The sequence below is a fragment of the Podarcis gaigeae genome, assembly GCF_964106915.1.
Source record: "Podarcis gaigeae genome assembly, chromosome: 9".
Lineage (NCBI taxonomy): Eukaryota > Metazoa > Chordata > Lepidosauria > Squamata > Lacertidae > Podarcis > Podarcis gaigeae.
This window is the reverse complement of record NC_139685.1, coordinates 25,276,268-25,292,628: the sequence shown is the minus strand read 5'-3', so window position 1 is coordinate 25,292,628 and position 16,361 is coordinate 25,276,268. Positions and strand designations below refer to the sequence as shown.

Here is a 16,361-nt window from a genome sequence, read left to right as displayed (position 1 = left end):
GACATGCCATTTTTGGGAAAAGTTATCCACCTTTCCAGCGCTCCAGTCTCAGCTGCCAAATGCATAGTTTTCTGGCATCTTTGACACACTCCAATTGCTCCAATTCTCGGCTAGGAGTTCCCATTGACATTTACTACTCAGAATAAAAAAACCACCAAGTAAGTGAAAGAGACAATTCTGCCAAACAGATATTTCAGGGGGAAATCTTGTACCGGCAAGCATTCACTCATGAAACTAGGCAATACTGAAAAGAACACAAACCCAGGGAGTTGAGAAAACTTTTAGGAGGGAGGGAGATCCAAAGGATCCTGCGAGACTCTTCTCAGTCTTATAAAGCCACTTCCGACCTCAGGAGGAGGTGGTGTTGCGGGCATCACATCCCCAACATGCGCACGGAGGCTGCTGGCTCCTAGCCCTGCACAATCTGGGAAATCCTCAGCCGCGTCATCCCCGGGCCAGCCAATCGGATATTGAAGGGTAGTCCGGTAAAGGATTCTGGGGTGTGTGGCCCGGTCCGAAGCCTATGGAGGCCAGGGCCCAAGGCACCCCCCGAGCGGTGACCCCGGGGGAGTGCCTAGTTGATGTGCATCAGCAGGGCTCCCCTGCTGGTGTTAACCCTTCCCGGTCTTCAAACAAGCAGGCTGAAGCCGAATAGTTGATAGGACCAATGCCTAAGCCAATACCGCTCATCACCTGTAACCAATAAAGTTGTGGCCTAATTTTAGCCCATTAACCCAAATTACTGTGTCCTGTGTCTTTATTTCTACTGGTGGGAGGCGGGATCTCGCCACGCAAGATCCATGCCCCCAACACCTCCTTTTCTGAGAATACTTACTGGCATATGGGGTGCATGGAGTGTTGTGGGAGGGGTAGTACCTCTGGTGTGTACCTCCTTTGGAAGTAGTTGACCACCTTTGGTGCCCACCCTGCACTCAGCTCTCACCTGTAGCTCCTAGAAGCTGTTAGCATGTGACAGTGGCCACACCCTGGGAATGGCTTTGACTGGCCGGCTAAACCAGGTGAGGGTAGCCAATAAGTCTCAAATGCCTGGTGAGTTAGGGATTTCCTCTGCATGTGAAGACAAGCTCCAGAGTGGGCAAGACCAATAGTGGGTCCAGCGATCAAGAAGGCAGTTTGTGCACGTGCTGTAGAGGGAAGTGAGGGACAGATGGGACTTGGCAGCCTGAGAAGGTAGCCCATCTAGGAGAAGGACAGCTCTGATCTGAAACCTCTGCTGCCTTGAGGGATATCTTTGAGAAGAAAAGGCTAAGGAGTAAACCTTTCACAAATGCAGAGGGGAGTCCCTTAGACCAGTGTTTCCCAACCTTGTGCCTCCAGCTGTTTTTGGACTACAATTCCCATCACCCCTTGCCACTGGTCTTGCTAGTCAGGGATGATGGGAGTTGTAGTTCAAAAACAGCTGGAGGCACAAGGTTGGGAAACACTGCCTTAGACAGTTGGATGGTGCCTTGTAGGCCTCCTTCTGGCAACCCCTGCAACCAAGCTGATGCACTGATTTCTTTTGGACCACTTCAGCAAGGCTGAGAGAAGGGTCTTGTCATCTGGCCAGCCCAGATCTCCATACACACTGCCCAGGCTTGCACCCTAGGGAGGTCACTTCAGTGCTGCCAGTGTAGCGCCTGGAAGAGCACTCCATTGTTTCCTGAGACAGACTGACACCAGCAAAAGTTATTGACATATGAAGCTGCTTTCGGATGAGTCAAACTGCTGGTCACTCTAGCTCAGTGTTGACTACACCTGGGATTGGGAATCATTTGTTTCTTTTGAGGGTTGCCTTCCATTGACGTAATCACTTGCATGCCACATGCCACAAGTGGGCGGGGCCAAAGGTGAGCTGACATCCTTTATTATATTAGGTCAAGGACTACAGGTTGTCCATCTATAGTCTTCATTGACTGGCAGAGCTCTCCAGCCTCTCAGAAAGGAGTCTTTCCCCAGCCCTTTGCCAGGGACTAAACCGGGAATTTCTCACAGGCAATGCACGTGCTTTGCGACTGAGCTATGGCTGGCAGTACTGCAGCTATGGGTAGGCAACCATTGCAATTGTCGCAACATGAACCTACATGCCATCTTTAACTTCACCCAGGTCCTACGTAAACCAAAGAAGGATTTGTCATTCATATGTGTATTCCCAAAACATTCCCCAACACCACGCTGAACCTGAGGGCATATACATATTTTCATTTTACCTAGTGCTAGCTAGTTACATCACTGCTTTGGACAAGGAAGCATATTCGTATTTCTAGCCAGGGGAGAAGAAATTTGGCAAACAGTCTTTCCCAATCTGGGCTCTGGGCAATAGAGAACTGCATTCTTCTTGTCCTGATTATTGCTTTAGCACTGAATGACAAGAAGGACATAGGCTTCCTTCTTCCAAGCAAGCAGAGGATGAAAACATTCTGAACACACAGAGATGCCCCAGAGGACCATCTGGATTTGATGGAGAAACGTAGCTGAGAATATTCCCAGGCCAACAATGACCACCAGGCACAATTCTCAGTAATGAGCGTGCATGAATGTAGAACACAAGCCTGCTTCTGTTCAGTGTACAGCACTCAGGCAGAAAGCTTCAGAGACAAGACAGCATGGTACATCAAAGGTAGTTCTCCTGGTAGCAATTATTGCCTTCCTTGCATTGAACAAACCATGTTAGACTCCTGGGAGAACTCAGGGTGCATGAAAAAGGAGGAGAGCATAACGGATGGTAGAGAAGGAGAAGCCCCACCTCTCAACTTGATTTGGCAATGCAGTGATGACGGGTACCTTCCCAAACAAAGTCAGTAGCACAGGTCATATGCTGATTTATGTATTAAAACAAATGTTATGCTTGCTTGCCCTATTTTGCTGGAAAGCCCTTTCTAACGATCATCATTAGGCAGAGAAGGGTCATATAGTCACACCAACATGTAAAAACACATTTTAAAACAAATGGTTTCCCCCAAAGAACCCTGAGAACTGTGGTTTGTCAACGCTGCTGGGAACTGTGACTTTGTGAGGGGTGAACTACAGCTCCCAGGATTTTTTTTTTTGGGGGGGTGTACTTTAAAGGTGTGGTGTGGATGAGACCTACGTAGGTTGTACAGTGGTACCTCGGGTTAAGAACTTAATTCGTTCCGGAGGTCTGTTCTTAACCTGAAACTGTTGTTAACCTGAAGCACTACTTTAGCTAATGGGGCTTCCCACAATTTCTGTTCTCATCCTGAAGCAAAGTTCTTAACCCGAGGTAATATTTCTGGGTTAGCAGAGTCTGTAACCTGAAGCGTATGTAACCCGAGGTACCACTGTATATAAGCCTGTGAAATAAATAAATAAATAAATAAATGCAAACCATCTCACCAAAAGGCCAACAGAATGCCTACATCTGTATGCATAACCTATATTCACAGCCTTTTCAATGTAGCGTGCAAACAAATAAGATTTTAACCACACATCAACGACATTAGTTTGTCAATGCTTTGTGAAGATGAAAGGTGTTGCTCAGCTAAAAGGCATTTCGCTTCTCTCCCAAATACTGGATTCTTCTAGGGACTGCCCATTGTTTATGTAACACATCTGCATCTCACTTTTTCTGTGAAGACCTCAGGGCAACATATCCGGGTCTGTCACATTTTATCCTCCTAATAGCATACAGTGATTTAACTATGACTTGCTCTGAGCATGGGTGTGAATCTGTGGCCTAGCTGGTGTTGTGGGACTGCAGATCCCATCAGCCACAGCCAACATGACTAATGGTCAGAGCTCATGGATATGGTTGTCTATCACAGCTGGAGGGCTATCACAGGTTAGCCACCCCTAGCCTAAAACCTTCAAATAAGCTTCAGTCCAGGACTCCCTGATCCTAGTCCTCTGCATGGACACATAACAGTATGGGGTGATGATGTTTCTGTGGTTGCTGCCATGGCAGCCCAAGTCTGAGAAAAAAATGCTTGATGCCTTCTTTACAGTGATGCATCTAAGTAATGTTAATGGTCCTATGGGAAGGGGACCCCCTTTAGACTGTTGTCTGCATTACTTCCATTGTGAAGCACATAATTAACATTCTCTTCTCCCCCCCCCCTCACACTGCCATTCCATACTTAACTGTGGCTACATTGGCCATCTGTAAGCCCAGTTGCATAGGAGCCAACTTTGGCCCCCATAATAAAGGGGGCTGGGCCCCCACAAAGTTGATGGGCATTCCCATTCAAATGGTGTGTGTGCACTGCATCATATGATCAATGATGTGGGGTGGGGGTTACCTGGGCCCCCACAATATTTTGTTCAAGTTGGTGTCCCCGCCCAGTGCCCTCTGGCCTGCCCATGCCAGCCAAGGTGCAGGCACAGAGCCTGTTTGCCACTGTCCTCCTCATCTGCCACTCTTCTTCAGCCAAAGCAAAGCCCTCTAGGTCCCTCTGCCCACTTTCTTTGCGAAGCAGGAAGTCACAGAGGCCCAGCAAACCTGCCTATGACTTCAGGGCTGTCAACCCAACTTGACAGCTCATGGTGGCTCACTGGGAAAGCCCCCTCCATGGATCAGACTCACAGAAGGAAGATGAGATAAGGGAGGGGAGAGCAAGCCAGCCAATCTTTTCAATCAAAACGTATCTGGATTGTTGACATGTAATGCTCATGCAGTGTGTTTTTTTGCCTAACAGACACTGTATTAAACTGGAGGGGCATTTATTGGTTTCACCAACAGGCTTTAAAAAAAGAAGCAGCAGCAGCAGCAGCAGCAGCAGCAGCAGCAGCAGCAGCAGCAGCAAGGAATTCACTGAAAGACAGAACCCTTAAAACTTTCTCCTCTTCCTTAAAAAAGAAAGGAAGGCTGACACGCTCCCTAACATGAACCAGGAACTATGGTCCTCATCACGCTTTCTCCCAGCCCATAAATGCCAATGGAGCAACCAAATGCAATAATATGTCCATTAAAATTTATTGGGGTTTGGCAGTCACCCATGCAGTTCAGGAAGCAATGCTGGGACTGCTTTTGCAGAGTGACAAGCTGGAAAGGTTGAAAATGCTCATTTGACAGAGAGACACAAGTGCTGGTCAGGCTAGCAGGTTGGTCACCACATAGCTGCAAGCCAAAACCAATGGAAGTCAGTTCTCATAATAGCGGAGTTATGAATTCATGGGGAGTGGGGAAGACTCCCAATAATCCCAAATTTAGTAAGGGGGTAGAATACTTCATAGACACATGACAATCTCCACTAGTGTGGGGCCCCAGAGCACACATTTTGAGGGGCCGCAATCAGCCACCCCCATGACAGGCACAGAGCCCTGGCAGCTGAGGTAGAGAGGCAGGCAGGTTAGGTTAGTGGGCAGGCTCCGTTCACTCTCTGTGTGGGCTCTGGGAGCACCCCTCTGGTGAGCCCCACCCCGGCTGCCCAGTCCACCAGGAGGGCGCAATGATTTCCCCACCCCGGGCACTGGCAACCCATGTTACGCCACTGGTCTCCACTGTGCCTCATTCCCAGGCAACACAAACCCTGGTTAAGGGCCAAGACCCCTGGAATCTTGTTACTTCTCGGCAGAGACTGGGGTGGCCGGTAACAGTATAGAAAACTAGGAGAAGTGGGAAAGGATCTTCTTCTTCTTTTTGGCAAGGAAATGCATACAGTCGTACCTCATTTTGCAGCCAGAATCTGTTCCGGAGCCCTGGCCACTAGCTGAAAAGGATGCAGGGCAAAGGGCTGCGTCTGCGCATGGAGCAGTTTGCGCTTTTGCGCATGCATGAAGCGTGATTTAGCACTTCTGTGCATGCGTGAGCGGCAAACTCAGAAGTAACCCATTCCGGTACTTCCGGCTTTGCTGTGGATGTTCACCAGAATGGAAGCTAGACAAGGCAGACATTCACAGAGGTTTTACTGTATAGGTTTTGGGTCTTTTGCAGACATGCAAGACCTGAAGTGCTCTTAAAAATAACTAAGTGTGATTGCATTGCTTATACATTTGTAGTCCATTGAAGCTTTTTGTAGATATCAGCGCTATGCATGGAGGTGTAGCATATGGAGGGGGAACAGAACTGTGCCTCCTGGCTTTACACAGATGTAATGCTGCAGTGGCATGTGATGGGGGGCTAATGCTGTGTCACTTCATCCCTGCACAGGTGAATGAAGTGCCATCACTGTCGGGAGGGCACCACTGTTCTGCCCCTCATGCTATTGTTATTTGGCTCCATGTTGAACATGTGCATGTTGATCAAAGATTTCTTCAAAGAGGTAGTCTGATTTAATTGCTAGACTGCCTTTCTGGACCAAGTCTTTTCAAGGTAGCATATAAACACTAAAACATCATCATCAATTCTAAAATTACAAAAAACAACGTTTAAAAATATACTACAGCTAGCCAAAAGCACTTATCACAAGCCAAAGCAATAAAACTACACTATAGCCAATAAATATGCCAGGCTATTTGCCCTAGTTGTTCCACATCTGCACTCTGGGCTGGGGTGAAAGCAACTGAGGAAGAACTGAGGCTGACTGAAGTCTTAATTTTCTGTCTCTTTATGAAGACGTGTACATTTGTGCTTAGCTCCTTCTGAGAGAAAAGGCATTTTTTATTTATTTAGCAGAATCCCTTGCATTTTCTGTGCCTGCTTAAAGAAGATAACTTCTTTAAAGAATAAATCAGCTCTTCTGGCGATATCTGAAAATACTGTGGATGCAGAACGCTTGTGATTTTTTTTACCAACCTTACAAGCCAAAATCGACTGGAAGAAGAAAAAGGACAGGGAATTTAATCAAAATACTTTTATAAAAGCTATTGCAGTCTTTAATGCTTTCTTACTAGAGTTCCACTTAGATCAAAGTTTAAAGCATTCTGGCTCACCAGGCAGTTTTTAAAAAAGCATCTTGTTTACTGACAGAGGAGCATGTTGGCAGTGACTTTTAAAAGGCCTTCCTGCTGAGAGCTCACACACTGCGGCTTGACCCATGTTGTCATCACTCAGTCACTTTATAGTCTTCAGTTCCTCTCACCATCTGGTGGCATCGTGAGGATCATACAGTGCCTGATGCTACAATCAGAGACTGGATGAAGCTTCCAACAGCTAAGGATCCCTTTTAATTGCCTCTGTATTTTTCTACTTGCAGATCAAAGGTGTCACAGAAAATTACTAGTTCAAGATGCTAGTGTCTACTGAGAACCCGTGTAGGGCAGCAGATGGACTTGGGTTGGGGAGCCTAAATTTGAATCCACGATCAGCCATGAAGCTCATTGGGTGGTCTTGTGGAAGTCTCTATCTACTAGATGTCACCCAGCTCCAGTTAATAATAAAATGTACACCTCTTTAAGCTCTTTGCAAGGAAAGGCAGGGAACTGCTATTGTGGTAAACAAGCAGCTTACCAAAATATCCTTTTACAGAAAAAAACGGCAACATCTTACAAAATCGTCTAGCCTTGTAGATACAATGAACAATGTAGTAAGCAACAAAATGAGTCAAAACAGACACGAGTTACTGTTACCCTACGTTATCTACGGACTGGGCACTTTCAGAACATTACTGTTTCCAAAAAGATTCAATCACATACCAGCAGATTCACTGCAAGTAAAGCTGATTTAGTGCTCATGTACAACAATCTTGCTTTTCTTCATAAAATCAGACTTTTTGCAAGAAGGAAAGTGTTGGGAAAATGCATTAGACAACAACTGCTTGAGGCAACAAACGTCATATAACTTCCCACAAACAAATCAGAAGCAACAGTCAACATCATCTAGCTTCTCCACAAATTTTGTGCAAACAAATCAGGATGAACGCTCAATGAACAAAGAGGGGAAGAGATGGAATATGAAAAGCTTGGGGTCCTGTCCTCTGACCACAAAAAGCCTCTAAATTTAGGGTCTAAAATATTGTGTACAACATTGTGGAGAATAGACCCTGATCACAAACAGTTGCCATCCAGTCTTCTGAAAGTGGGTGCCAATCCTTTTCACCGTTAATTTCCCCTCGCCTGCCACATCAGGCAAAAGCACCAAAGTACTAAGCCACCAGCCAACCAAATAATATCAAAGACTGACCAATAAGAAAGCAAGATCCTAGTATATATATTTTTTTTGCAGCAACCATATTGCCTCTTACCATATCAGTTTAACAAAACCGTTCATGTTGTGAACTTTTCACAAATCTTTGCTACAATCAGACACTACCTTTTCCCCTGGCATGGAATAGCACTGCTGCTGATGAACACCCTGCAGTTGTACAATATTATTTCTTGGGTTTCTTGTTTTTGCACCACCTGCTGAAATTTCAGCTCAGCTCTTTCCATGACGATATGCAAACCAATGTTGTACAAAAATTAAGTTAGGGGCAGAGACCAAAAGAAAATAAAAACAAACGGGGGGTCCCGCCACTTACCAGCCTTCTCCTTTTCTGTAAAAATTGGCATGGCCTGCAAAGGAAGGAAAAGATGTTACATTTCTAAAAACAGAATTTAAAAAATGGAGATGAATGATCACACATACATCTCTGCCTCTCAGTATTCTTTCAGACATCCATATGAGATAAAATTAACACAGTTGCTGGTTAGGAGTGACATCATGAGGCAGTCTCTGCTCACCACCCACGCATGTTCATTAGTTCATTTGGGTCCCCCTCCCCCCAATCTATAACAATACCTTCGCCTGCTTATTTGTCTGCCTGCAGCTCCCTGTTCGTCCATCTAGCTTGGCAGAAGCTCTCCAGGGACTCAGGCAGAGATCTTTCAATTCACTTGATACCTGATCTTTTCCCAGCTGGATCTGCCAAGGCCTGAACCTGAGACTTTGTGATTGTGAAACATGTGCTCCACCACAGAGCGATGGTTCGCCCCCCATCCCCCCAGACATCTCATAAGAGCACACAAGCAAACAAACCAATGTGCAAAAAGACCCTTTAAAAAACTTTATTTTCTCTTTCTCAAAGCCCTCCTGCGCAGATGTGTCTGCTAACGAAGCTAAAATATTGCACATGATGGGGCATCGTTGTTCTGCTTGTGACAGTCCAAGAAAATATATATACAGCTGTGCTAGATAACAGTGATTTATAATGGTGTAGATGCTTATTCTCTCCCAATATGTGGATTAGCATCTGAAGAAGAGCAGATCTCTCTCTCCCATAGTCTCTCTCCAGTGACTCATTACCAGATTTTGCTCCCATGTCCTCAGCTGCACCAAAACATGACATTCATAAATTCACATTGGCCAATGTCTGTGATATGTATGCTTACTTGAATGTAAGTCCCACTGTATCCAGTAGGGCTTACTTCCAGGTAAGTGGATGCAGGACTGCAGTCTTAAATTCTTTCTTTGTATTACAAAGAGTTCAACATAAAAAAGGCATGGAAACTCTAGTAATTTAGTTCAAAGCTATAATATTTTGAGCATACTCTAAAACTGACACACAATAGAAGCTGATTCCAGGAACTTCCTGCTCAATAGTCCATTATAAACCATGGAAGGGGAATTTGTGGCCCTCTAAATATTCTTGGACTCCAACTCCCTGGTCAGCATGGCAAATGAAGAGTTGTTGGTCTCCCACAGGGTTCTCCAGTCCTGCCATAGACAAATGGATCGAGGTAGCTTAACAAATCAGTTCCTAAACTGAAGCAGGATAGATTACAAATCTAGAGCCTCTTCTCAAGGTGCCCACACCTCCTGAAGCAAGGCAAGAAGTGACAGGGGAAAGAGCCTTCTCTGTGGTGGCACCCCACTTGTGGAACTTTCCAGACACCTGGTGCCATGTCTTAAATTCCTTCAGCATCAGGCAAAGACTTAATTGTTTAAAATATACTCAGCCCTTTTCAGTTCCATCTGCATTTACCAGTAGGTTGCTGCCATTTACTTCTTTGAGTCTCTGCTTTAGTGTTTTACTGATATTTTATATTTTATTGTTTCATTGTTTTAAAGTGGGAGCTGCTCCCAGTTTGTGAGGGATGTAAATACATAAGTAAGTAAAAGAAAATATAGAATTGCTGGAAGATACCTGATGCTGTTTAATCTCTGAAGCGGAACAGTTTCTATATTGCTCTGAGATTGAAGGAAGAATGGGGGAGATAAAAAAACACACACCTCCTGGAAAAGTATTTATAGTCTTGGGGCTAATATAGTCCCGCCCTCTATATTTGACAAAGGTGGGGCTAGCACACTGGGACACAGAAAGCTGAATGGATTACTTGTGCGGATGTTGCAGATCTCTGCCCCACACCGCAACAGTGTGAGGTAGGGAACCTAAATATTTTACTTTGTGGGCAGAAGATCACAGTCTCTGGGACTGCTAATCCATTTAGATTTTCCCATTATAAAACAAAACACATTGTAAACTGAACAAAACTCCAAAACACTTCTGCATGTCATTCAGACTCCTTTGGGTGACAGATCATTACCCAGATACTATGTGTTAAGTTGTGGGTGAACATATCAGACAACACAGCGATTCTTCAAACAACTCTTGTTTATTCAGAGGCCAGAACAGAACTGAGCTGAAGGGCTCAGTCAGCCTGCTTATATAGAGCTCCAGTACAACATTATTGTAGCAACTTTCTAAAACTATCCAATCACTGAACGTCACTTTTGATCCTTCATTTGCATAACTAGCTACAGTATCCCCCTGCTGGCCCAGGGTGAAAACTTCAGTACATAACACTATGCCTATGCATTTAAAGCAGGAATAGGAAACCCCGGGCAGCATGGTTAATGGTTAGAGTTAATGAGGGTTGTAGTCCAGAAATGTCTGGTGGGCTACAGGTGCCCCATGAGACAAAATGCAGCCACGACAACTCTGGTTTTTCTTCATTTGCCTCTTCACTGGCTTATCAATTAAGCGGAGAGGACAATATTTGTGTCACACATTACAGTGCAGAGAAGAGCAGACACTGGGCTGCAATTTTCAGTAGCTACCACATGTCTCGAGTACAGTCTAATTTTGCCCTCAGGGGCATGTAGGCCTCCCACCGTACATCTTATGAAAACCTTTTTGTTGTTGTTCCTTTGAATTTCCCCTGCTATTTCACAAAAAACGCCAAATTTGACCTTGACATTTCCAGTCAATAAACCAATTTATTGAACCAGTCGAGGTCAGAAGGTCTGAGCATGAAACACAGAAAATGAGATAGTATGTTGCGTCATTTAGACCAAGCAAATGAAATGTCAAAAAGATCAACTATTCAAACATTTGTTGAAATGACAACATGTTACTCCCTTCTCCGGCCCATATGTGCTTTCCTTAAGAACTAAGAATATCAAGCAAACTACTGGATAAGTATTATTTCCCTTAAAAACACAATAAGGAGCGAAAACATATTATTCCATCACTTCTTCAGGCAAGCAAGCCCCATAAAACTTAAGGGCTTTTTTTTGTGTGGGGAAGGGGTTGCTAACATACTATCAACCCAGCAGGATAACATGCCTTACTGTAACTTATGAAAAATGCTTGCAGCTAAAACATAGCTTTGAATTCACTATGGACCTTCCTCGATAGTTTCCATATGCTTTAAATTAAATGCATTCCCAGGAAGTGATTTAACATTTTTGGCAAAAGAGCAATTAAATGGGATTTTCCTGCTCAGCCAGATGGGTCCAGTGCAGCTTCGCATTATTCCAAACTCCTGATGAAACAAAAGAACTGTACTAATAACTTCCACATGATCAAATTATACACTTTTGTTTAAAAGAATCTCCTTCTAGATCTTTTCTATTTCACACATGTGACACTGAAACTCAGAACATAATTACTAATTATGTCGTCACTATTTAAAACCGCTCGTTCCTATTTGTTCATATCTGTTGCAGTTAGCTAACACCACACAGTAACTATTAGGGTTGTCAACCATTTTTTAAATAATAAAAAAATAGTTCATTAATCGTCTGACCATTTAACGAAATACAGTTGTACCTTGCACCCCATGCAAGTCTAATATTTTGGCTCCTGAATGCCACAAACCTGGAAGTGAGTGTTCTGGTTTTTGAACGTTCTTTGGAACCCAAACATCTGACACAGCTTCTGTGGCTTCCTATTGGCTGAAGGAGCTTCCTGCAGCCGATTGGAAGCCACGCCTTGGTTTCTGAATGCTTAGGAAGTCAAATGGACTTCTGGAACAGATTCTGTTCGACTTCTGAGGTACCACTATAGTCAATTTTGCTTTAAATACATTACTGAATACTTCCGACAGGTGCCATTTCCCTCCTCTGCCACTGCCACGACGAGGCCACTGTCGCTGCAAAGCTCAATGAGGCCCAGTGAGGCTCCTGATACACTTCTTGAAGCCAGTGCCACACTGGAAGTGCACTTCTGGAAGTTCTGCCTGGCTTCCTGAAGCACGTCAATGGGAGCAGAGGGCCTCCAAGCCTCAGCAGAGGTCTGATGAAGGCCTTGCAGAGCTGGCGTTCCCTGGCAGAGACCTGGTAGAGGCAGCAGCAGAGGAAGTGGGACATCACAGATTGATCTAAGAAGCTGGGGTGGCTTCTGTCAATCAGCGATGTCCTGGGGAAATGGAGGTTATTGGATGTGAAGCCTATTAACTTTTTAAAACCACAAATGTTCTGGTTTGTTCTTGTCCCACTTTTGTTGTCCCTCCAGACAGCAATAATGTGGTAGCATTGCAGAAGAAATTGAAGCAGAATAAACCCATCACTAATGTGCTATTATTGTGTCAAGTCCATGCTGCAGAACATACACCAGGCTTGCCATATGTCAGGAAAATTCCTGATATACCCTGGTTTCCAGGTGTAAAAATGGCGCCAGGGGGAATTTTGCTGAATCGGCAAAACGTTAGGGGAAAGCTGGATGTATGGCAATGGAAAAAGCAGCTGAAACAGTCCAAAAAGCTTGAAATCAGTAATTTTGGGTCAGGTTTCCAAAAGAAGCTTAACAACTTTGCAGGTGTCAGGAACCCTAAACATACCTTCAATAGAACACCATTCTGATGGCCCCATAGGCAACTCTACTGTGGAAATGAAGTTCAGATGGCCATCTTCAGTGCACACCTTTAATTATTGCATATGACATATAGAAACTGAGCAGGCCTAACCTTTCTGAGATGGCATCATCCCCATGCAGGATAAACCTGCATATTATTTTATTTTTGCCTGCCATGCAGCTATTAAGAAGCTCTGCTTCCTCCAGAAAGTATTCATCACACAGCTGAGGCAGTCCTATCTATCGTTTCACCTGCTTCCCAGCCAAAGATGTCCCTGAAGCAAAGTACAGACAATAAAAATGATAAAAACAAGATCATAAAACAAGAACTAAAGGCGTGATAAAGCAGAGCCAAGCTTAAAACCCAACTGGCTGAAACAGAATATTTAAGTCATAAAAGCCTTCCTAAAACAGAAGGCTTTTTCTTAGCCTCAGTGCTCAGGCCACCTGCAAGAGCACAAAACACCACAGAGTTCACCACCTGCAATGCCTCTAATGAGCTGTTAAGAAAGCCTTAACAGTGGTCCTTAGACATGAGAGTTTGTGCATACCCTCCAACACTTGTTCAATAAAAATAGGGATGTCCTGTTGTTGTTGTTGTTGCTGTTGTTGTTGTTGTAGTTGTAGTTGTAGTGGTAGTATTTATACCCACCCATCTGAATCTGACTGGGTTTCTCCAGCAATTCTGGGCAGCTTCCAACATCAGATTTATGTTGATGTAATTGCCAAGACAAGGGACACAGGTGGCGCTGTGGATTAAACCACAGAGCCTAGGTCTTGCTGATCAGAAGGCTGCGGTTTGAATCCCCACGAAGAGGTGAGCTCCTGTTGCTCGGTCCCTGCTCCTGCCAACCTAGCAGTTCAAAAGAATGTCAAAGTGCAAGTAGATAAATAGGTACCGCTCTGGCGGGAAGGTAAATGGCGTTTCCGTGCGCTGCTCTGGTTCGCCAGAAGTGGCTTGGTCATGCTGGCCAAAAGACCCAGAAGCTGTACGCCGGCTCCCTCGGCCAATAAAGCGAGATGAGCGCTGCAACCCCAGAGTCAGTCATGACTGGACCTAATGGTCAGGGGTCCCTTTACCCTTTACCCTTTAATTGCCAAGATCTTCTTGGCAATTAAAGAACCCTGTGATTAATTGTTTGCCTCTCTTTTAGAGATCCCCCAACCCACCCATTTCCATGAGGAGGCATTCCTTGAGATCTCCAGAGACCAGAGCATTTATGGTCAAAAGGTTAAAAACAACACTTTGAACTGGACCACGAAACTTACTGGTACCCAGTACAATTACTTGAGAATTGGAGTTAGGTGTTAGCTATGTCAGCAACACAGCTGCAACATTTTGGACATGCAGTAGTTGCTGAACACATTCCAATAGGTTGCCCACACTGACTGCATTGCAGTAGTCTAGCATTTACCCGAGCGTTCCTTACAGCAACTTTGTCTGCATTGTCAAAGAACAGACAAAGTCAGCATATGGAAGTCAGAAAAGTCATTGCTGGCCAGAATCAAGCGACAAAGATGGACTGGGGAGGGGCCAGAGGCATAGCCCCGTGGCAGATTATCTGTATTGCCTGCAGGTTCAATCCTTGCCATCTCCAGGTAAGGGTTGGGCAGTATCCAAGACTGAAACCCTGGTGAGCTTCTGGCAGTCAGTGTAGACAATACTGAGCTAGATGAACCAATGGTCTGACTCAGGCCCCATCTACTCTATACCTTTAAAGCAGTAAGGTAAAGGTAAAGGGACCCCTGACCACTAGGTCCAGTCGTGGCCGACTCTGGGGTTGCAGCGCTCATCTCACTTTATTGGCCGAGGGAGCCGGCGTACAGCTTCCGGGTCATGTGGCCAGCATGACTAAGCCACTTCTGGCGAACCAGAGCAGCGCACGGAAATGCCATTTACCTTCCCGCTGGAGCGGTACCTATTTATCTACTTGCACTTTGACGTGTTTTCGAACTGCTAGGTTGGCAGGAGAAGACCGAGCAACGGGAGCTCACCCCGTCACAGGGATTCAAACCGCTGAACTTCTGATTGGCAAGTCCTAGGCTCTGTGGTTTAACCCACAGTGCCACCCGCGTCATACCCCTATTCATCTCACAAAGCTACAATTTAACAGCCAATCCCTCTCCCCAGGGAACTTGGAAAATTAAAGCTCTATGAGGGAAACAGGGAACTCCCAACAAGTCACAGCACCCTTAACAAACTACACTTCCCAGGGTTCTTTGGGGGAAGCCATGGCTGTATTAAATGGTTTAATACTGCTTTAAATGCACAGATGCAAGCTCCGTAGAAGGCTAGGTTCTCTATAAGTCATGTTGGAGTAACAAACCATATAGGAGGCACATTAGACTAGCCATCTAATAAAAGAGGAAACATGGAGCATATATTATCTATGAGTCACCCTCATCCCTGCCCCCTCAACTGTTCTAATATTAAATATGAAGCAGATGCAGATCAATGGCATTGTGGATTATGAATATATTTTAATAACATGAAACAATCATTTCGGGTCTCAAGACAGATATTCATTCATGAGGCAATAGAAATAGCCCAAATCACCAGAGTCATGTCTGAACCATGTGTAAAGTACTCTTGAGTCTTTGCAATAAACTTTAAAGATTTCATGAGAACATCACATTTGTGGTTGCTGAAATAAGAAGGGAACATGAGATTTTAATTACCAGCCCTTAAGATACAAGTAGACTTTTTATTTTCTAGCAATTAAATTTGCCAGATTTTGGGGTTTTATTGATGCGTTTGTGATTGTAAAAGGTTTTGCAAGATAAACATTAGCTAAACTAATGACTCTTAGCTTGAGAGGAGAAAAAGACCTGCTGTTGCCTAAATGAACCCCAACAGAACCTTCGCTGATGGATGAAAAGCATTAGGTCTCTAGAGCAGTGTTTCCCAACCTTGTGCCTCCAGATGTTTTTGGCCTACAACTCCCATCATCCCTGACCACTGGTCTTGCTAGCTAGGGATGATGGGAGTTGTAGGCCAAAAACATCTGGAGGCACAAGGTTGGGAAACACTGCTCTAGAGGACTGTCCCTTTCTAAGGAAAACATGCCAGATCTTAGTTTTGGTAGTCTGCTCTCTCTGGGAAGAAAGAAATACAAAAGGCTGGACTGCAAGTTAGACAAATTCCGTTTCTACAAATTTTATCTAGCGCTGCTGCCTGAACAACTATCTGGCTGCTTTTCACATACAAGCAAATTCAGCCCAGCAATTCAAGCTGGCCTGGTGAGGTCAGAATTCTTGCTGGAGAGACTGAGATATACATATCTAGATATAGACACTGGAGCATTGTGGCTAGTGCAGCATCTGCCAAGGACTGGGGGTCACAAGCATGTTGTACACAGACAGATATCTACCCTCTATTCCCTTTCAAACACAATTCAAAGTGGGGCACCCAGACAAAAAAGTAAGAAAGAAAAAAGGGCAGAGTTATTGAAAGGAGAAAGGAAATTC

General features: G+C 44.7%; 1 protein-coding gene across 8 annotated transcripts in view; it reads right to left on the bottom strand.

Annotated features, from left to right (window-relative positions):
- Nucleotides 1-16,361, bottom strand: part of DLC1 (DLC1 Rho GTPase activating protein) — a 256,092-nt gene that overhangs the window by 148,468 nt on the left and 91,263 nt on the right. For all 8 annotated transcript variants that reach the window (XM_083755331.1, XM_083755333.1, XM_083755325.1 and 5 more), the window contains one exon: nucleotides 8,358-8,391. In XM_083755331.1, the coding sequence (XP_083611457.1) occupies nucleotides 8,358-8,391 (34 nt within the window). The remainder of the gene's footprint in view (nucleotides 1-8,357; nucleotides 8,392-16,361) is intronic.